General features: G+C 41.2%; 1 protein-coding gene across 4 annotated transcripts in view; it reads left to right on the forward strand.

The window, feature by feature from the left end:
- zfpm2a (zinc finger protein, FOG family member 2a) overlaps nt 1-23,833 on the forward strand; it is a 170,603-nt gene that overhangs the window by 61,061 nt on the left and 85,709 nt on the right. For all 4 annotated transcript variants that reach the window (XM_032557964.1, XM_032557965.1, XM_032557966.1 and 1 more), the window contains one exon: nt 21,117-21,241. In XM_032557964.1, coding sequence (XP_032413855.1) covers nt 21,117-21,241 — 125 coding nt within the window. The remainder of the gene's footprint in view (nt 1-21,116; nt 21,242-23,833) is intronic.

Below are 23,833 nucleotides of genomic sequence, written 5' to 3' on the forward strand. Positions count from 1 at the left end.
GTGATAGGAGTTTTAATTTGTCGTTTTCACAATAAATTTCCATTCATGATGTTTAAAATTTTTTTCCAAAACTCTCCATATTGTTGGAATCGCTGTTTTTTTTGTTTTTTTACTGTTTTCTACACTTTTTTGTTCAATGAGAGCATAGGTAAATATCAATAAAGTTGAAAATCTGATTAAAAGCATGTACTGTTGTACTGTGATACAAATCATACTTCCTTATGTGACTGGTGCCCTAAAAATGGTTTTAAAGAGCGGTATTTGTGGGACTTTGATGCAGTCACAACCACACAGTTTTACCTGCACAGAAGTAAAGAGTTCCTGTCGTCACTCTGCTGCTCGCGATAGTACCACAAAATACTGTGATAAAACTTTAAGTGCATCTCTACTAGTTACTGTTTCAACAATTTCAGTTCAGAAATGTTCTCTGACAAACCCACTACCCCGAGACAGAATTATTCACAGGTGAAATGTGGGAATTTCCGCTACGAATTACAATTGTGCACTTTTCAGATTTTTATTCACAAACTTTAGAAGTCATGTCTCATTTTCCTTCTGTTTTATCAAAATGCATAAGATCTGTAGCATAAGATCCCAATGAAATGCACTGGCGTTCGCGTAGCGTGGCAAAATGTGGAAAAGTTCAAGGGGTGTGAATACTTTTGTGGCTAGGTTATCGGTTCAACATCTCCCACTTGTTTGCTTGACATTTGTACTGTGTACCGGCCGATTAATGAGCGACGTACACCGAGGCTTTCACGCCCCTGCTGCGTTTTCTCAATGGGCCGGCGCAAAGTGGGCCGAAATTAATCTTGGCGCATAATAATGCCATTCACTCTCTCATCACCGCTGCCACGAAAGGTCATTTCCCTTTTTAATTTTTCCCATTGTGCCGGGAAAAGTCAGATGGGCATGTTATAATTTGAATAAAGGGGGGAGAATCAGACAATCAGATAGGGACATTTGAAATGACATGACTTCCTGTTCAAAGTGATTAAAAGCAAATTTATTTAGTTGGAGACTGTCTCCCCTTTAATCTCTTTGTAAATGTTCCGATAGTTTCGGCATTCAGAAGTTCTTTGTTATTCTTTGGCTTAAGTTTAAGCAGCTGTGATTAGGATCACCAACAGATAATTTTTAATCACAGCGCGCGTGCGTGCATCTGAATGGGCCGTGTTAATGTCCGCCACATTAAAAGCGAGCGGCGCCTTTTAATGAGGTGGGCTGACTCGGAACAAGCCCACCTGCTTTGGTGACTCTATTGAAGCACCTCCATGCCCGTTTTCCCTTTTGCTGAGTAACAACAAAAGCCTTTTACAATCTACATCCTGTAATTGAACGCTCTTTTTTGTGCGTGTGTGGGGGGGGGTGCGCGCGCGTATGTTCGCCGCATTTCATCTCTACTTTAGTAAGTCATGTCAAGTGCTGTCCACGATTGCCTCGCGTTCTCTGATTGTCTTTTCTGTGTGGAACGGTGGAGGAGCGAGCTGAATGAGTCACTATTAATCTGATAGCTGGCTCCTCTCTGTGTTGTTCAGAGAGCCGGGTCTCTGATGTGGAACACCCAGCGAGTTCCCTCTCTCTCTCTTTCGCTCTCATTCCCGCTACAAGTATGTCCTTAAGCGAGTCTCCACACTGATCTTCTGTCTTGTGTTCACTCCTCGTCACGGATGTTTCCCAATCAGCCGCTGATTCCCGAGATAGGGCGTCGAGCCATTGTGTTCGTTTTCAGAGACGGGCGCCGATAGGGATCTGACGCGGCTTCTCCCACTTGCTCTCCTCGAGGCTAATTGTGGATGGTGTGCGTTAGTTAGCTAGCTGTGCTAATGAACTTGTTCTCTGTCTTATCTAAATGGTTTCTCGTGTAAACCACACCCTCTTCTGAAAATCAGGAAACTCCCAGGGTCTGTTAGGGATCCAGGAAGTTTTCATGAATTTCACCATTAAAATTTTGTATAAAATGGTAAGAAGTTATTTTTTGTTTTTGTTTTGCTTTTGCTGGTCAGTGTAGCGGCTAGACCAGCTGCCTTACACCATAAAGGTCCTGAGGCCTGTGAGAGCAATTATATTTACTTTGGAGCATATGTGAGTTTTCTCTGGCTATTTTGCAATACCCATACATGGATGACTGGTTCTAAGTTAGCTATTTGTATATGTATTCAGTAAGCTCCCATTGCTGAATGAACTTTTAAATGATTCAGTATTATAAAATGATCCATTATTACTTGCGTAAACAGTACACAGCCGTGAGACGTCTACGTTCTTCTTCTTCGGGTCACTTTGGGATCGTAAACCGTTCACACAGAAGTCTGACTGCGGTCGCATTTAATTTCATCAAAGGGCATTAAGACCTTCTGTGTGACGGTAGCCGGCACAGCCATCCCACATGGAAACATCAAGTCCCGCAGAGCATTACCCAACCTGATGTAAAACCTGCTCTTTGGCCGAGGAAAATAACTCTAAAGTCAGAAGAAAATACAACCCTGTTGATGCTGTCGGGGTTACTGGAGGCACATTTTCATTAAAAGCTCACAGTGCCAAACTGAGGCCGTGGAGTTTGAAAGGCACGGGCATTTGCAAGGCAGAGAGGATGCAGCATAAGACACCGATGGTTTGGACTCCGACGTCCAACGAAGGAGCGGACCTGACCTGACATTAAGAGTCAGGATCACGTTCTTTTAGATGCTTTGATTTTAACCAGCAGTTTCTTCCCCCTTTAAAAAAAAAAAAACATATTAGGTTGGCAGTACAGCTTTTGTACCAGGAAGGATGCAAAACAGCTTACAGGTTGAAAAACTCGCTATCACAGCAGAGGGAGAGCTTTAGAAGAAAATGGTGTTGTTTCACTCATTTGTGATTTTTTTTTCTTTTTTTTTTTGAATCACAAATGAGTGACCCACCACAGAAGGAGGGGCAGATGGAGGAAATAAGTGTGGCCAGAGTGGCAGCAGAAGAAATATGATTACCTTTTTACTCAAATCTCTTCTATCGGTGGACTGAAGGCCAGGTTTCTGTAGCCAGCTGGGCGCCTGCCAGGGCGAGGCAGGGGTCATCCGAAGGAGTGGCCATCTGATTCACCCAAAGATCACACTCACACACACACACTGAAATACTTACACATCAATAAAAATTAAAAAGAAAAAAAAACCCCACATCCCAGACATTTATTTTACACCCCCTCCCTTCTTTCCCTTTCAAGACATCAAACATGCACATGCTGAAAGCACAGCTTCACTCACATATATAAAAGAAAAAAGTCTCATTTTTTTGACTCCAGCCAACCCAGAAGGGGGATTTGTGGCCAATCCATCTTCTGCCACACTCCAAAGAACAAAAACATGAAAAAAAGAGAAATAAAACAATGGCCATTTCAGGTTTAATGCACATATGTCATGCTAGAAGAAAACCAAGGACCAGATGGCCGTGATACTGTGGCAGGTGCCTCGACAAATGTTTGCGGTCACCCGTGCTGCTATTTATATCGAGCCGAAACACAGACAGGCAAATATTTGCAACAGGACAGAGGGGCCCTTTATGTTGGGAGGTCAAAATGATCATCAATATAAACAGATGGGATCAAACGCTCTGGACACCTGTCGGATAGAAATGAGCAATTATTTCGATTGTCAATAACTTAAGGTAAACTAAAGAAAATAGAACAAAAATTAAAGTGTTATTCTAAAATGTGTTCTTTGTGACCCATAATTTTTTACCCACAGTTCATCAGAAGGATTAGAGGAGGAGTTCTGAAACTTTGTGTTCAAAGTACAAATCGGGGAAAGGTCAAAGGAACATCTAGAGATGAGCAAACTGATGGCAAGCTTAATTAATTTTGACAATAAAGTTTAATGAGTAATCTCATTTTATTGGTGATCTTAACTTCATTGCCTTTCATGTCCTCATCTATGTGCGATAATGAAGGAAATAAACTGGACCTAAAGTGTAACCAGACACTGAAGCATCCCAACTGAGGTAAAACTCACAGATACCCGGAGACAAAATACACACGATGCTCATGGAATAATGTCTGCCTTGAGTGAATTGCCTAAACCTAAAATATCTGAAAGTCATTTTGAGCTTTTTCTAATTCCTTTATTCTCTGTGGCTAAAAGTAGCTAAAAATCAAGTAAAAATAGTTACTGAAGCTGTGTAAAAGACTATTTCTGTGTTGATTTGGCCTACATTTATTGGGAGATTTTAAACTATGCATTTAAAAAAATTTTCATTTGAAATAAAAAAAAAGAATCCTTTTTGAAAGTAAAAAATATTTATATATAAACTGGATTTGTTTTTTTTGTTTGTTTGTTTGTTTGTTTTTGGCCTCTTAGCTGCTCCAACACAGGTTAGCTGGGTTTAGAAATGCATGTCCACTTGGACATGCTATTACTTATTTCTGAAGGACTTTCTGACTCAGGTCTTCTGGTTCTGGTTCTGGTTTGCTCTGCATCCTCAGAACTAGAACCAAACATACAGGAGCCGCATTCAGTTTTCATGCTCCACTAGTCCGGAACAAACTTCCAAAAAACTGCAAAGCAGTCGAGACACTGAGGTCCTTCAAAGCTAAAACTGATTACAGTTGCCTTTGATTCCCAATAACTGGAACATTGATCAATATATTTTTGAACCATATTTGATGATGATTATTCTTGATAATTTTGATGATGAGATTTGACAAAGTATTTTTACTGCTCATTTAATAATTGGTTACTGTATGATGTTTTTATGGTGTAAAGCCCATTGAACTGCCTTGTTGCTGAACTGTGCTATTGCAAATAAACTTGACTTGATTCTACACAAATGGTGAAAGAATATTGAGAACACAGTGAGATGCAAAAAAATATTTCATCTTACTATGTAGGATGCTCTCAAACATATTTACTTGGTGCTAAGCTAACGTTAGCATTTTCTCTGTTTTTATAGGACTTGTTGATACAGTAAGTCGGCTCATAACATATTATGAGTTGGAAGACAAAACATCTGCAGAGTTATTCTCTTGTTTCCTAAGCTGGGACTTCTGTTTTAAGTGCCGTAATTATCAATGACTGGTATGTAGGAGAGTCCTTCTCACACACCTTGCTCCAAAGATGAGAGCAGTGGTTCGGATTCACTTTGCCCTTCAGCCTGGATCTTGGTCTGAATCTGGACTTCCATCATTTACTGGTTCTGAGCGTGAATAATTCCAGGTACTTTTGCGGCGAGACTTTACTGCGAACACATTTCAACAGCCAAGTTGCTCTCGGGGAACGAGAAATTTTCCAACTCATCACCCGAGTCCATTATAAAGTCAGGGTGTCGTCAGGGAGGGAGGGGCGAGCCGAAATGAAGCAGAGAGACAAACGGCGCACCCAGATGCAGATTAGGCTGCAGAAGATGAGGGTGTAAAAGGGATTTAATGGTAGGATGGATTAGAGAAATCCTTGTAACAATGTTAAATAATTATGGTTCCAGCCGAGATCAAAGCACCATTGATTGAACCCCTCAAGCCTTCAGCACGCAGAGTCTTGGAAAGCAAAGATTGGTAAACTCGTGCTCAGACCACTCCGGCTGCTCCACTTAAATTGGATTGGAAATATTAGGATATAGATGAATCCTTCAGGAGGCTTTTCGCAAAGCTTTTGTCACCGGAAATGTAGCTTGGGAGCGCTATGAAAGGTTTGATAGTGTACTGTCTCGACAGAATCATAAGAAGAGGGTGTCGCAGCTGTCTCCGCTGATACCTAAGCGTTTTAAGTAGACTTATAGACACACTTGACTGTTATATCAGCAAACCGAAAACTTTCGGCGCAGGCTTTTCGTTCAAGGTTTTATTTATTTTTTATTTTTTTATCAACCTCCCCCTCTCCACCTTACCCCCTCCCCCCCCCACACACACACACTCCGTCTCTCCTTCGTCATGTAATCAAGAAATTTGGACGTGCATCATTGCAATTCCTCCACAGAAAAGGGAAGGTTTTTATCTCGCTCCTCCAGAGGTTTATTCAAAGTCTTCTGACAAGTCTCACAAAACATGACTGACACTGCGATTGCTGATACAGATGATGAAAGTCCATCAGCCGGCTCCTCGGCGAGTTCTGGGCTCTGGGTAATGTAAAATTAAATTGCAATCAAAGTGCCTGAATGTAAACACCGACTTGCCGCCTCTCTAAATACGCTTTGTTTCTTAAGAGATTGCCGACGAAGGCCTCGCGTTGCCTGCGTCACCTGTGTGTGGAGAAAACACCCCCACCCTCCCCGAACCGCACACACAGTGATGAATGATGAAATATGCAACAAAGAGATTAGACAAATCACTGTACTCCTGTGCCGCTTCGCCTCGATGCAAATTTAGCCACTGATCCGCTGTATAAGAGGCTTTATGAGGGAACTTCATGGTTGTTAGTTATATAATCTAAAATAGGGCAAAATGCAATCACCGTTCTCATCATCTGAGGAAGATGTCACTATATTCTGCTCCAGTTTTTTCCCTCTTTCTTTTCGCACATCTGTGGGATGATGCGCGGAAGCCGAGAACGCCGTAATAAGATCATTGACTTTCAGCCATTTTGTCCGCATTTCTGTCCACTCACAATGGAGCCTTTTGACTGTAATTACGATTTTCAGATGATTCACTCAGAAAGAAGAACGGGGGGGGGGAATAGAGCCGCTGCTAAGTATGGCGGTGTTAAAGCGCAGCTGGCGGTGATGGTTCTGCTTTGGGACGTGACACCCGTTGCATCTTTCTTTAGAATGTGTTTGTTCTGCAGCGGTTGCCCTCTGAGGTGCTGTGGCTGCTCAGGTTTTTTTTTTTTTTTTTTAAGACGTATCGTTGTAATTGGCTGAATATGTGATGTGTGTGTTTAGCATTAGCATGGAGACTCCCCATGCAATCGGCGCTGGAGGATATAGCACTGGGTAAACTCTGGGATTGCTCTGTTGAAACTTGCTTCCATTTCTTGCCGCCCTGTGTTAAATAAAAATTCTAGTTGAGTGAATTTGGGTTAAATGATTAAAGTTTTCTTTTTTTCAATCCAAGTTCTCAAATTGTCCATAAATTCTTATGCGTTTGTTGAATTTTACTGTCAGCAAGTTTCCAGTTGGTCCCATCTGAGCTGATTTTCACTCAATGCTCCCAAATCCTCAATACTAGAATGAAATATTAATACCCCTGAAAACTCAAGCTCAGACAGATTGGATAATAAGCCATTTTTAAATATTTTAACAGAGTCTTAACTGGGTTCAGGTCTGGACTTTGAGTGGTCCATTTTAGCCTGAATGTGTTTTCACATCTAAATCATTTTGGTGTAGGTCTGGCTTGTTTTTGTCGCCTCTAACAGGTTTCATTCCTGCTTTTCTCAGTATTTTCCACCGTGCTTCACAGCCTCTCTTCCTGCTTTCCTAGCATCCCAACAGAGTGATGCTCCAACCACCGTGTTTCACTGTAGGGGCACGTTAAGGGTGCTGTTGCATTGTTAGTTTTCCTCCATAGCAAAGGGTTTTGGGTGTAGACTGCCAACCAAAGCAGGGGTTCCCAAACATTTTGGCCTGTAATTTTCTTAAAGAAACAAGACCAGTGAGTGAGGATTAGTGACCTGGCTAACTCCTTATGAAATATATATTTCACTCTTCACATTTAAATTATGTTACATTTCATCATTTAAAAGTCATATTTAGTAATTTAGTGGAACAATTCGTTTGGTACATTTATTTATTTCATTATGCAAATACATTTAATTATCCCATCAGTGTCTTGTGACCCCCTGGGGACGTCATGACCTCCACTTTGCCTACATTTCCAATAAATTCTGTGCTTGGTCTTTCTGTTGTGATGCTGCACAGAGAGCACTGTTGCCTTGTAGCAGAGGGTACTGGGTTCGGTTCCCAGCTTGGGGTCTTTCTGCATGGAGTTTGCATGTTCTCCCTTTTTCTGTGCGGATTCATCGGGGGCCTTCAAAGGAAAAATTGTATTTATACTGAGATTGCAGTGCATAAAAGGGAATTTTATTTACTAACTGTGACCTCTGAATGAAAAAAAAAATCATTCAGGGTTGCAAGAGTAAAGGGGGCTGAATGCATGTGGGGTTCTTTTTATTAAAAAGTTGAACAGCTAAACTTTACATTTTATTGGAATATCATGAAGTAAAATGAATGAAAAAAATTGTTATTGAAGCATGTAGCTGTGACTAAAAGTACAAGAAGGTAATGATGATACTTTTGCATGGAAGTGTACACTATTGTTCCTGTCTGTCTAGCGCACTTGTACCCGAGTACTGCCTTCACACTGATTGGTTGACAATCTTCTGTTGACGATTGTCATGCCAACCCTGCTGCCTCTTTGGAGGTGGGCGTGTGGGCAGGGCCTGTTTGTCGAGGGAATTAAAGTCCCCCCCAATAGTAGCAATAATCGCGATTCTGGAAAGTTAATAAAAAATGGCATGTTCTCCCTCTGATCGTGCGAATGTTGTGGTATTCAATTATGCAATTTTCATTGGCATATTAATCATCTTTTCAACAAACAAGCCACCGTTAATTAAAGCAAAGCATGGATAAAGACGTGTTGCCGGATCATCACTCCGTTTATCGCCGCGCGCACACCCGCAGTTGAGTAAATTCAGGCTGTGAGGTGAATTTCAATGGTCTCCCTGTTCCTTCGCTCAGTGTGTTTGTGCTTGGCTGTATAGGTAACCTGATATTTGTGCACATCGTGTTACAGGTGTGGAATCTGGGATGTTGTACAGAAAATAATGCAACTGATAATTATTTTAGTTATTTAGCTTTTTTTCCTCTCTCTGACATATTTTCCCGGCAGATTTGAATGAAAATTGTCACTGATTGGGTCTGCTACAGGTAAATCATTTAAGTGTTTGTTATGGCTGCCCACTGGCCACACTAAATTATTGGCTCTCAAAGTGTACACACCCTGGTTTCCATCATTCTTCTTGTACAAGTCAACTGAAAACAAAAAGAAATGGAGGAAATAATATATCAGTATTTGGGCATTTAGTCATTGGCTAAAGCCAACATAACCAGGGCCGTTATAAAAGATAAAAATGATCTCATTGGACAAACGTATCAGTCAGGAAAAGGGTATCAAAAAATCCAACGTTATTTTATTTACATAAAGGACAATTCCATCAAGCATTGTTTAATTAACTTTGTTCTCCATGTTGATGCTTCACAAAAAAATTAGAAACAAGTCACTGGAGAAGAGACAGAGAAAAAAAATTAAACACCTATTTGTAAGAAAATAGTGACTGAATTTTTTTTGGGAGGGGGGCAAAATATACTTGTTGAAGTCATGAAGAAGTCATTCCATGCAAATTAAACTTTGTATTTGAACTCAGCTTGCTTACAGAGTTAATCTGAGCTTTTTTGGGCAGGCAGGAGAAACTCACAGCTGATTAACATACCAGGCTTTATGGGATATTCACACACTTTTGTTGTAGGTTTCAGCCAATAAGGTGAAAGTTTAAAGGAAACACATGGCTAATTACGATCTCCACCACATCACCTGACCACGTGCATGTATGCAGGTAAGCTGGAGATGTAGAGGGATTTTATTTCTCAGCATCATTCAGTCATATAACATTAAGATTTTGATATTACTTAGCAAGAGACTAGCACTAAGTTTGTCAAATTAGTAGCTGTCTATTTAGCTATTTGACAGTCTGACTTTTATAGTAGACATTTAGTCAAGAACTGTACAAATGTACATAATTTCTCACTGCGCTAGATAAATATTCAATTATTAATGCCTCCTATTAAGTACTATCGTCTCCTGTGGATTCAAAAAATGGTTAATGGAAGCAAAATGAAGAGAAATATCGACAGTGGTGTTCAATCACATTTCTGCAAAAAACACAGCAACAAACTTCTGACACAACACTTCGCAAACCGCTCTGTCGAAGTTGGATTGCTCTTCGTGAACAAAATTATGCAATTTTCGTCATGCGTCTACATAAGTCAGTGGATTTCCTTTGGCCTTAAAAGTGCGCAAATTGGAATTACGAATATAAGTCTGCTTAATGTAAACACACATTTAGAAAACAACTCGTTTTTCGATTAAAGGTTTTTGCACTAGGATGATGTGGGAGTTTTGACTGTATCGAAATGAGCACATTTCATAAAACTGCAACAAAACACTTTTTTTGAGTCATGTGATCAACAGCCAGATGTTAGTACTGGCAGGAAAGCCAAAGAAGTGGTTGGAGGATGATGGCGCTGCATGTTATTGACTTTTTGCGTAAACAAAATTATTCACACGTGATATTATTTCCATTTCTTATTTAACGGAAACACTTCTTTATGCAAAATTGTGTTCTTTCGACATTGTGATGAAAACGAATCTAATAAGAGCCGATTTCTGCACTTTGGATGAAGTAGGTGGGAGCCTGAAGACATCCAGAACTGGTTTTACTTTCTTTTTTCCTCTGCCGTTTCCCCCTGTGTGCCTTGCGCATTGCTGGCAGGGGACGGAGATTACTGGGGATCTGGGAAGATACGGACTTCTCTCTAATCAAAGCTCTGCTGTCATTCAGTCGCTAAATAGAAGTAGGGAAAATGTCTTGGTGACGGGAGAAACCAGTCAGGCTGCGCAAGTGCCGGCAGAGGAATGGGAGGGAGAAAAAAAAAGGAGAATTGAAGGCATCTGCAGACGTGCCGCTTGTCCCCCATCCCTCATTGTGGAGCAACTTTATCAGCGCCAGCCGCTCACCCACTCGCTAAACTGGAGGGCCAGTCGCCTCTTAACTTAAACATAAGATCTTTGTGGTTTGAAGCACTCGGCTGCTCTGCTCCCAGTGTGGAGCTGAAAGGCAAACACGAGTCCAGTGTCGCCGTCTGCCATCAGAAAATCACACCTCATGGAGAACTTGTTTGTGCTGCGCTAGCTCGAATCTAAATGCACTCAAACAGACTGTTGCACCGGAGCAAGATCCCCCACCTCCACCAGCACCATCCCTCAAAAGGAGAAGAAGAAGAAGAAGAAAAAAAGGGAAAGATGATGGAGAGAGGAAGCGAGATGGAGATGGAGAAAAGAGGCGGAGGAGTGAGAAAGGGGGGAGAGAAAAGTCAAAAACCTCCACATAACAATGCCGGAGAAAAATCAGAACATTTTCCACCGAAAGATGGGCCATTTCCAAATCCTTGTGCCCTATCAGACAAATTAAAGTAAATCAAGCATGAAATGAAGCAGAAGAGCCCGGAGATAAGGCTCCTTTAAGTCGTTTACAGATTAGGACAGAGGGAGAGAGAGAGAGGGAGAGGGAGAGAGGTGCATCTGGTCTCTGGCTGTGAAGGAGGCTAGTTTCTCATTTCACAATAGCAGGCTGTGTATAGGATTACTCTCCCCTGTCACCGACATGAGGAGCAGTGGGGGAATAGACGTCCACAAAAAAACGTGTCTTAATATGAACCCCCCCACCTCAGAAACCATTCCGGACCCGGGACCTCTCAGTGCCTGGAAGATGTGTGTCTGTGTGTGTGTGGGGGGGGGTTCAGATGCCATGATAAGCTAACGCGAGCCGAGCGGCGTACGTCTGAGCCGCTCCATGTGTCGTTTTGGACGCCCCCTTCACCTTTTTCTTTTTGCTCAAGTGGCTTCATCACACACACACACACACACACAAAAACCCCAAAGCGCTCTGGGGATTGGCCGCCCCGCATCACATGACTGTACGGCTGTCAAGGAGAGTTGGACTATGGGAGGAGGAATGGGGAGGGGAGTTGTTCAATTATATCCTCAATATAGTTTTAGGTTGGGTTTTTTTTTTATTGCTCGGTAAACTGGGTTGTTTAATTTTGTATTTCCTGCCTCTGTTTTCTGCCTGACATCAGCAGATTATTTGCGGTTGTATTTTTAGGCCTCGTTTAATTGCGGAATTAGACTTTGGAGTGTTCAACACACGCACGCCTTCGCGGCGACACACACGCTCCCCCGGAGACGCCCTCCGTCTGCCACACGAGGCAAAGAGGCCGTGCCGCTCCCAAACGCCTCGCCGGGGTTCGTTTCACTCCTTCCGGGGTGGAGGGCGCGGGCCTGAAACCCACGACCTTGGCCTTGCCTCGCCTCGGAGCCTTGGGTTTAGCTCCGGTATCGCACCATCTCGGAGCATTTTAGAAATACTCCTGAAACTCAATGATTTAACCCGCTTTTTTTTACGCTGTTCGCATCAAAACTGGATGAAAAGGAGCTTAATCCATCTTATCTGGTGACTGTCAAACTGCTCGCGCTAAAACCTACTCACAAAAGACAAGTAGGTCACCCAGGAAAGAAATAAACAGAATTCCCTGTTACTCAGGGGAAGTTACAGCCTGGTAATTGACTTGGGAGAAGAAGCATGAGCAGAAGCTTTAAAAAAAAAAAAAAAAAAAAAAAAGAAAAGTCACTTTCTGAATTAACTGCAGAACGTTGAATAAGCAAGAAGACACTGTTTACTGGTCACTTTCTTCTTTGGTGATACATATACTTGTATTTCTGGATTTCAAACCAATGTTAAAGATCAGTTTGAGATTACCTAGCTATGATAACCAGACTGCTTCAAATCATTTGCGTCTCATTCAATAAAGTAAGATATTATTGAAAAGGGCACATTTATTTTAGGAACTTTATCACTTATTGAAGCGCATCATGAGGATTTCTGTTCATTTTGATGATGCTCCACTTGATGAAAACATGTTTAAAATTAGAATGTTACTTCAGACCAATAAAGAGTCATTTTTAGACACAGGAATGTGGCCTTACTGAAAACACCGGTTTTACTTCTATATGCAGACTAAACTAAAAATCTAGAAAAAAGAAAAAAAACGGCTAGATTTTGTGTTTTTCAAGTAATTATTGTGATTTAGCTCAAAATCTTAACCAATTTTGCTTAAATGTAACATAGTATAACCAGTTGGCATTCGATAGCAATTAGCAGGGCCTCCAGTCATAGAGTTTGCTTTAACAGACTGTATCCTTGACACCGATGATCAGGCTGTTTTTGGTGTCATCCATATTTTTTTGAAAGAAATATAAACAAATGACTTCACATCAAGACTCAAACAGCAACTTCCCTTCTTAGTTTTTTCATCCTGTGTGTCACCCAAGCAGCCTGCAGTCCCACATACACACACACGCACACACACTGACCATCCCTCACTCATCCTGTCACGCTCAGGTAGAGTAATGTCCCTTTGATGGTTTTGAAATTTGAAAGAAAAGCATTTAAACAGATCAGATTGCCGCGGGAGCGCTTTGTGTCCTCTAGATGTTGTCTGTGATATCTGTGTGTGAGGACAGTCATTCTTTAAGTTTTGCTGTCTCCTCTTACATGCCTTCAGCAGGAACTGCAGTGCCTGGCTCAAAGATGGATGCCTCAGAGATTGTTGTCAGCCGTCCTGCTGCTAACTTCTCTAGGTTTTTTGATGAGACCGAGTGTCTGACAGCTGGTATATCTCAGGTGTTCAATGACGCCCAGCTATAGTGGTTCTGTTGCTGTTGTACTGCAGGACTGAGCTTCTGGTCTGTGTGTAGATTCGCAGTAGCAGTTCTGTAAAACGTCCTCGTTTTATATTGTCCTGGTTAGTTCCATTTCTTTAAAGGGCAATGCTACGAAAAGATGATTCAGTGAAGGCTTATAATTCAATATCAAATCAATTTGTTGTCATTTTTTAAAATATTTAATTATAGATGTGCGATATATCAGCATTTACATCGATATCGGTCAATGTTAGTCCTTTTGTAACATATTGGTAACAGGCATAAATAAATAAATATATATACTGTGTATATATATCAGTACTAGTATTGGCCCAAGTTTTCATATCAGTGCATCCTTATATTTAATGATATATATGACAGTCTTGGATCTTCATCTGATTACTGTGAAATCTATTTAGATAGTTATTAGCAAATGATTATTGGACTGAACCTATATGGGAATTGAACCCACATCTTCCCAAATGCAGGATGAGAACCTTCCCTACTGATCTCCAACAGCATCCAGTCATCTGCTGCACTAAGGTCTTTATCTTTACTTTATAAACCTGGCAGTAATACGTATTTACAAATACAAGAGCAATTTATTGTAAGCAGAAAACAAATGGTAAACAGTTTTCTGTATCCTTCATGTCTGCGGTGTGCTGATTTTGTTTGTGAATTTAAAATAAAAGTTTCAACTGCTTGGCTCAATCTGTTGTTGAATTAACATTAAAGAGTGTTGGCCCATTTCATGACCATACATGAAAATCTGTTGTGCAACCGACTTGAAGTGGAATATATAGAAGATGGTTTACTAAATTTACCAACCGGCAATTTACTGAGAAATACCTCCTAGGTCATTTATTGACCAAGGTCACTACATATGATGTTTCATGTTGGTGAGAATATGATAATGTGAAAAAGTGAGTCTGAATCTTTTATCTAAAGCACAGCTGTTAGCCTGTTGGTGGAGACTCACAACTGGAATGCAATAATACCTTTTTTTAAATATTATTTATACATTTTCACTTGTAGTTTGACATATCAGGCTCAACAGACACATGTTGTATTTAAAGCAAAAACAGAATACAAATCAGCGTAATTCAAGCCATCAGTTTGAAGCAAGGGTCATCAAAGAATTTGTTCTGATTTCCTTCATTTTGGGAGATCAGTGATTGCCCAACACTCCCATGTGAAGCCGATCTTATCCATCGAACTCATCAACCTCAGCAAAGGTCTAAAAGTCAATCACTCTCCTCTGTTGCTCTGCTGTGAGGTTTTACTGACCCACAAGGTCATGTTTGCAGTCAACATTAGTCAGCCCACTGTTGCCAGCTCAGCAACCTTCTTGCTATATTTAGCAACATTTCAGACAAAAATATAATTATCGGCAAAAATCTGAATTGGTCGGGCTTTTTAAATTTTGGCAAAACGATCGGCCAGAAAACTGCCATCGGTGCATCCTATGTTTGAATTGTCAGCTTATAACCGATTCCTATGCCAAACAGAGATGAAACAAAACAAAAGGAAACAAAACAACAAGAAAAAAAAACATGGTACTTATATTTAACCCCCACATTAACCCTCTAACCCCCTTTCAAGATGCTACACCCATTGGGTTGATTTCCGGTTCAAAATGCAACTACCTCTAAGTCAGTGTGTTGGACCTAGAGGTAGGTGGAAAGGGGTGAAGTAGGAGGTTTTTTAGGGTTGGGGAAGAGGGTGGGGGTGGGGGACCCCCAATGTATTAAAACAAATGTCCTTCTCAAAGATAATAGTGCGGGCTGCGGGTTATAAATGATGCATTTTGCTCACCGAGACCTGATAATAGCAGTTTGGGCACAAGGGGAAGAAAGTTCATCGCTCTCTTATCAAAGCTCTGTGACATTTCTCCTTCAGCTGTAAAATTCCATATCACATATCTGCTTTAAAGATGTGGAACCTTTTGTTGAACCGATAGAGCACGTTCCATTTCGTTCCAATACGGCTCCCCTCTCATGGTATATTAATTTATAGCCCATTTGCCGGCTCCGTAACGCGGCCTATCGGCGGAGATGACTGGGATTCGGCGGGACGTCTGCGGATTGCAGCACACAGGTTATTGAACTTTGAACAGCAGTAATTTATTTGCTTTGATTCAAAGGCGCTGCTTGATATCAAGGAGGACGGTGTGGTGTGGGTGTGTGTGTGAAGACGGAGCCTCTCTCCACTTGCTCTCACTCATTCTTTGTTTTCCTGCAGCATCCGTCCTTACTGTTAATATGCTGCCGATAACCGGGGGAAGAGGTGAAATCAACCAAAGGCTGCTAATCAGGCTGTTTCTTTTTCTGCCACTAGCGGCTCCTTTTGGTTCAAGTGGCGTCTTTGAACTAGTTAAGGAAGTTAAATTGTCGTTAAACACACTTTGGTCTGATCTGTTTGCTTTGAGCCTGCTGTAGAGAAAATGTGTCATCCGTCTCCATTAACACGTCCACTTCAGACTGCAAATAAAAAAAAAATAAAAAAAGATATCTGCACTTAATGTGCACTGAAAGGAAACAATGACATACAGTCTCATATATGGCTGCTCAAAAGTAACATTGTTTACTTTGCCATCTTTAATAGAATTAGATATTTAAATGAAGGTATTTCCAACAATCCTCATAGTTTTCTGGTTTTATTTCCATTGATGTTAGTTGAAGCATTAGCATTTTACCTGGGATTTAGACATTTGCAGTGATTATTACATTCAAAAATCATGCTACATGCTGTGGTGGCTGCAGGGATGCTTTTCTTCAGTGGGAATGGATTGGTAGATGGAGCTAAAAACAACCTGAAGAAAACCGGTTAGAGGCCACAAAAGGCTCTAAACACACTGCCAGAGCTACAGTGGAGCGGCTTAGGTCAGAGCGTGCTCATTCCGTAGAAAGGCCCAGTCAAAGTCCAGTTTGAACTCCAGTTAAGGATCTGTGTAAAGACTAGAAAACTGACCTTCACAGACACAGCAGTTTGATTGAGTTTGAGTTGTTTTGCTAAAAAGGGCAAGAAAAAAAGAAACATTTGGATATGTGCAAAATATTTTCTCATGGAGAAAATAAAAAATAAATGCACACCACACTTTTCAGTCTTTAAGTCTTTAAAGGGGCAGTATTTGTTTCATTGAATGGGGGCAGATATTATAAGTTTACACTTCTTTCTGCTCCTTTTCATTCAACATTTCTTTTAGTTGTTACAAAATGCATTCAAATTTATTATTAAGTGAATGAAATGGAAAAACAAAATGAAAAATGAAATAATAAAGGAGTGATCTTGTGATGACTTCCTGAAAGGGGAGTTCAGAAAGAGAAGGAGTTTTTAAAGAGACAGAGACCCAATTTCAAGGTGTTAAGCTACAAAGTCAAACTTGTTTTGAGTCATATTTTATATTTTTATGGTATTTCATAACAACTGAAGGCAACTTGATTGTACTATGAAATGGCACTTTGTGGCCAGAAAACATAATACTGCTCCTTTAACTGTGCAATAAGGATGAATACAACCATATAATATCTATAAAGCAAAAAAACAAAAAACAGTTTTTGGCTTGAAAGACAAAACCACTGCAAATCCTTCTAGTCTCTGTAAGGTTGGGCGAAAGGTGAATGCAGCGTACACTTAGTGAAATAAAAATGCTTCTTTATAAATAACTGGAATGAAAAGAGAAAATTACAAGCTGAAGGATTGTTGAAAATCCCTTCATTATATCTAATGACATCATTCAAAAGTAGAAAGTGGCAGTTCACCTCTCTGCCTGTCAATGGCTCACACCCACTTATTCTTTAGATCATAGCAGGCTGGCGCCCCGCCACCGAGAAACTCATTAGCTCTCAGTTGTACGACACCGGAAGGAGAGGGGAACGCCCTGTTTCTCACCGAAAGACAGCAGAAAAGAAAGACAGGACAACACGCACACCTAAAAAAAGAAACAAAAAACAAACAGATGCCAGCAGGGAGCATCTTGGATGCTATCTGAGGAGGATCTCCCTACACAAAGGGACATTCATTGGTCTGCCAAGTATCTGTGGAGTGCAGGGACAGACCCTGGAGTCTAGCGACAGATGATGATCTTATCGAAGGGTGGGGGGTGTTGAGGCAGTGGGAGTAGGGGGTGAATGTGGTAAAGAAGTTTGGGTGGAGATTCAGATGAGGGAGAGGCGGAGCTCTTGAGCCACATGATGAGCTCATGTACTGTACTGCCAAGTGTGTGGCATTTAGGCATCGGATGGTGAGCTCAGTGTCCTAACACAGTGGTCCCCAACCTTTTTAGTACCGCGGACCGGTTGAGACTTGCGCGCAAGACTTCAGAAACAACCTTGACGTCGAGACGACCGACACCGATTCTGCTGCTGCTGTTTCTAACTCGTTCTGCTGCTTGTGGGCTCAATGTTGGCACACAAGACTTAACCGACAGAATCCGGTTAAAGGATTTTCAAAATTAAAGATCCTCCAGACTCAACACATAAAACGGAAGTATTTAATTATTTCTTGTGCGGCCCGGTACCAATTGGTCCACGGACCGGTACCGGTCCGCGGGCCGGGGTTTGGGGACACTAACAGACCATTACCAGCTTTTGGTTGGTTCTGCCTGCTGTACACTGCAAAAACACAAAATATTAAAGTATACACTTGAAATAAGATCATACTAACTAGTAACATTTCAACCAGATATAGGAGTTTGTTTTAAGTCAGTAATTGTGGAATATTTATGAAAAAGTACCAGCTGTGACTGAAATACTAGTTGATCTAGTACTAGTATCATTATGAAGGAATTATTTGCTTTAAACAAGTTCATATTTCTTGTTGGCTTTTTCAAAAAAGAGTTGGAAGAGAGATGGAAACACATTTGCCCAAGAACTACTAACACTGGTGGGTCTGTGCTATACCAGAGGCACGAAACTTTGACAAATTTTAAAAGTCCAGACATCCAGTATGAAGGGGAGTTCATGGAAACGTACTGATCGATGTTATGAAGAGTCGAGGGAAGCTCATTTTTTGTCACGGCTGCTATTTTGCGGAGACCCTCCACTTGTATTTGCAACAGATGTGACAAGCCATCTGCGAGCCAAAGTCCTCAGGCAACATTTGGTGTGAGATGCACACAACTGGCACCTAAACATGGTGGACCTCAAATTATATCATACCCTCTTCTTTTTGCATTTACACATTACCTTCTACATGTTTTCTTTTTTGTTTGTTTGTTCGGTTTTGTTTTGTCACAAAAAACCCCACCCTGGATGTAAAGAGAAGGAGAAAGAGCCAGAGTTGTTGGCTGGGGAAGGCTTGTGGTGTGTATGTGTGTGTGTGTGTATGTATGTCAAGCGGGGCTAAACAGGAACTTGCATCCAAGCGGTTAAAGGCCGTGGGTCTTATCTGAGGACAAACAGAATGCATCAAGCGGTGGCTGTTGCTCTCAGTGATGACGGCCAGCTGTGCACCAGTGTTTAATTATTTCTGTGTAATGAGCTTACCCACCTTCCACTGCAGCACCAGGAAGGCAGCATGCAACAGCAGGAGCGGGGGGAGGAGAGAGGGACGGGGGTGGAGGGGAGCAGCGGATACAAAGGGAGGGGAAGGATGAGATAAAGCTGTCGAGAATATCTAACTTTAAGGCCGATTCCAAAACCACGTAATCTCTCCGAAGCATAAATAAACACTGAGTTCATGTGCTGATGCTTCATTAACTTTGCATCTGCATGTTCAGAAAGGAGCATGTTTTTATTAAAATTTTTTTTTTTTCATAATACGTGACATTTACCTTTTTATTGTTGCAGAATTGACCGCCATTGATGAGGAATGCGATCGGGTCGTTTGTAGCCGGCGGCGTCTTTAGACACGGCCTGGATCGCAGCTGTACATGCAAAGCAGCGCATAGGCACGCATTTCCATACCAACACAACAGACTGGCAACAATAGCGCGCCAACGAGATACATGGCTGATATTTACAGAGTAGGCCGACGCTGAATAGGTCGTTATGAAGCGGACGCGTCACAAAGTTCACCGATCGCTGCAGCTCATTCAGCGCGAGTCGAACCTGGTGGCCTCACGTGTTAACAAACGCTGTTAACCAAGCATGTCTGGTTTGTTAAGACACACACACATGCTGGGTGGGGGAAAAAAAAAAACAAGCAAATTTGGGTTATTTTGCTGACAAACGCTGAGGTCAAATATGAATCATTTAATAGGGTTGGAATCTGAGTTTGACCAAACATACTGGGTTAGGTTTTCATGGTTCGTGTGGCTAATGTCAAACAAATATGGGGTAAACTAGCCTGGTAAAAACCCTTGTTCTATTATTCACTTCATTCAGAGGGTCTGGACTAGGGGTTGTTAAGAAACGATTGCTTCCTGTAGGCGTGGAAGTTTAAAATTTTACCCAGTTGCTAACTTTTGGCTGTGACATATGTAATGCAGCAGTTTGATGCTATGAAGCAATTGTAAACAACCATCCTCCACTACAAAGAGCTGAATAAAATGGCTATTGCTCTTAATTCAATATTTGGAGGCGTGGCCAACACAGACTAAACGCCATCGCTCACTCACTTCCTCCACTGCCGATGCTAAAACTAGAGACAGGCTACAATTCTAAAACAACGCCGAAAATTGACGTCATCGTTCACAACTTCTCCTTCTGTTTGCTGATTGGTCCAGTTGAAATTCTACCTGAGAAATTCACTTCAATGGAAGAAATCCCAGACGTAGCAGTGAAGGGAGATGAGAATCAAACTGAATTATATAGGAAGGCAAAAGCCTTCCAAGAAAAAAAAAACAAGATTATTAAAAAATAATGTTTGGTTAAATTGACTGATTCATCCATCCATTTCCCCTACCTATTTAATCTGTTGTTTTTTTCCATTTCAAAATAAAACACAAAACATATAGTCTCTTTGCTCACCCCACCAAGACCCAATGTTAGGTTAAAACGACCCAACTTCTGTCCTAACACCATGTTTCACAAATAATCTCACGTAAGCACTGTCGAGTACTACTAGAAGTACGTTTGGTCAGATTTCCCCCGGCTTTACGGCGTTGCCAGAGCAACCGGTTTGAACTCCTAAAGCGCTGCATACTTTCTCTCTGCAGCACACGCTGGAAACATCCTCCTCTGCAAACCACGTCACAGCCCGCCACAAGCTTTATCATAACTGTTTGATTAATCGCCATCCTGGAAAAAAAAGTACACTGAATCTAAGTGATAAGATAGCCGGGGGCGTCGGGGAGGTGAGCACCGGTAGTACTAACAGTGCTATCCGGTCCCGCTGTTAATTAACTGCGGCTCTGTAGAGCGCTAACAAGGGATCTTGCTTTCCTGGAACAACAGAAATAGGCCTGCCACCAGCTCCCCTCAGCAGCCAGCGAGCCTGCACTGTCTCACAGAGATTATCTCCACACAAGACACCTTTCAAGTAAGGTTAGGGCTCCCTGCGTCTGAGGAATACCATCAGATGGATGCTCGCTTGATTTGCTAATCCACGCTGAGAATGCCTGGCTTTAACCTTCACAGTTTATATATATATATATATATATAGTATATATTTTATGCTATAAGAATAGTCCATGTGTCAGTTTAGCAGATTGAGGATGAACATGATTGTGATTTGAAAAGCAGAATTCTGACAAGACTAATTAAAAAAAAAAAAAAATGTTATACTGTTGTGCTTTTAGGAGAGCTGGACGCGTTTCTCAAAGATGGCGAGCGTCGGATCCACAGCCGGCAGCAGCTTCCTGTGGGGACAACATGGGGCCCGTTTGAAGGAAAGATTGAGATGAGCACTGACACCACTGCACTGGTATGTCCTGTATACTAAACATGTAACACAAGAAAGAAAATAATGGAAGAAAGGGGGGGTTCACATCAAAATGCAGTAAAATTGTCATTTTAGGAGAGAATCGGCTTCAAGTAATCGAGCAGGAGTTGATTTGTTTTAAAGCGTAATCACTCATGAACTAAACTCTGCCATGGCTTAGAAACTATTTGGAAAAGTGTTGAAGGAATAGCAGTTTTAACAGAGTATTAGTGTAGATGTGTGATTTATAACTTTTCAGCATGAATGTTGACAAGGCAGACAGAAAAGCAAGCAGACTGTGCAGAGTTCACCACATCCTGCCTAAAAAGGAGTCATTTCATTGAAAACACTGCAGCAGGGGAGCATTTCAGTAACTTTATTTTCTAAACGGAACCTCACTGAAAAGAGCTATCAAAGAGTCATATCAAAACAGAGAGCAAACAGGCTAACATTAGCCTAGCCCTCAACAGTTGACAATGTAAACATTGTCCACTGAAGTGCTGTTTGAGTTTATTGAAGAGGCCATATTATGTAAAATACATTTTTTGATATTTACATCATGTTGTAATACTATTTCCTCACCATAAACATCCCTGGAGTGCCGATTTAATTCTTTTATGCATGTTTGAGAAATCCTTTAATCTCCCATGGCAGCTGCTGAGCTGTGCAAAACCCCTTGGGTGGACGTAGCTCCACCTTCAAGGCGCAGCTCCTCCTCTTAGCTGCAGTTTCTAAGCGTGAGCTTCCATCTCACAAGGTGTGCCCCCCTCCATGTGACTCCCCCACTCAGCTCCTTCAGACTAGCCAGCAAACACCTGGTGAAACTGTTCATCAGTTGAGCTCATTATGCAAGAAACCCTGGTAAAAAGGGTTAATAGAGGACTGATGTTATGATGACTTCCTCAAGGGGGAGTTCCAGAAAGAGCAGGAGTTTTTAAAGAGACAGATGCCAAATTTCAAGGCATTTAGTTACAAATTCCAATGTTTTTATAGTCATATTTGATATACAAGGCAATTTTATAACAACTGAAGATGGCATAGTTACTTGATTGTGCTATGAAATGGCACCATATACCTGGAAAATACATAATACTGTCCCTTTAAGCACTGTTGCTTGGCATGTGAAGTCAGTAACATCTTTGGACAAAGTTGGTGGAGGGTTAGTGGCAGATCTTAGAATCTTTCGCAGTCACTGTAACCACCTTTGTTGAAGCAGCATATTGAGGCTAACCTGCAAAACCACTAGCAGGGTAACAACATTATTTGCATCTGGAGTTAGTCCCTCAACTTCACAGTTTCCTAGCACTTTAAGTGGCACGTGATTTTACAAAGCGTCAGATGTGACTGTGTGTTAGCAAATAGATATTGCTACAGGACTTGGTTTGGTATCCCTAGTCCTTTTGCATTCCACTAAAGTAAAATGTTACACATATTTTTAGCAACTTTTAACCGCCTGGAAGATAAATGATAACAAGCACACGTCCAAAGAGCACATTCTTACCATCGCCCACGACATTCTGACCTACAGAGTTGACTCCTTTTGGATCAAACATAAAGTTTTGAATTTATTTTTACGACTGAATTTGCACATGTCACGTCAAAACATTTTAATTGGTCGATTTAAAGCCCGAGCCATGCTTCAGCTGAATGAAGTAACTATTCATTATTTTCTAACAGTCTCCTGCACACAGAAGCTTCATATCTCTCGTTTCAAAGATCCCAGCTGAGGCTGGCGTTGACCTGCTGCTCTGCTGGAGTGACGAGCCCTTCATGGGGGTTTGATCCTACATCCTACATTTGGATTAATTAAGAAATTCCCATTAAAGTCATCAGCGAGCCTCACAATTCATCGTGTTAAAACACATAAGAAAAAGTCCACCCGGGTTTCAGACTCAGAGGCCGTTCCTTTCATTTTTTATTTTTTTTCTTCCCAAGATTCCTCGAATGCAGAACTTTTATTAAATCATTTTTGGAGTTTTCGCTGTTTTTAAGCTCCCCTCGTGGTTTTGAAGTCATCAGTGGCTTTAAATAACTTTGGTCGTATTATAGCCATGAAATGTGGCTTCTCTCAGAGTAAAGCCGGTTATCCTTGAGTGGAAAAGCGATTTGACAGAGCAGCACCTCAAGTTGCCTTCCCAACTGATCCACTCCATCTACGGTCTACAAGTATTCACACCCCATTCAACCTTTTCAGATTTTGTCACGTTAAATCCACAAAATTCACTGGTTTTCATTGGGATTTTGAGCGATAGACCAACACACAACAGAATGATTTTGAAGCGGAAGGAAAAGAACATACATTTCCGAATTTTAAGTGTTGCTTTCAATTTTGTATCGTTTCTGTAAGCAATTTCAGGGTTTCCCCCAGAAAAGTCCAAGTGGTAGTGGTAGGGGTGCTAGGTCAGCCCACTGTGTTTTTGTGTTAAACAATGTTAAAGGTTGACAGAAAATTTGAAATTATAACTAAGTAATTTTGTTATTGGAAGATTTTATCAACAATAAATAAGCAACGGCAATAAAGTTTAAGAAAAAGGCAAAAACAAAAAAATTTAATGAAAATATATTTTTGTTTGTTTTGTTGAACTTCAGTTTAGC

The sequence above is a fragment of the Xiphophorus hellerii genome, chromosome 3 (genome assembly GCF_003331165.1).
Source record: "Xiphophorus hellerii strain 12219 chromosome 3, Xiphophorus_hellerii-4.1, whole genome shotgun sequence".
Taxonomy (NCBI): Eukaryota; Metazoa; Chordata; class Actinopteri; order Cyprinodontiformes; family Poeciliidae; genus Xiphophorus; species Xiphophorus hellerii.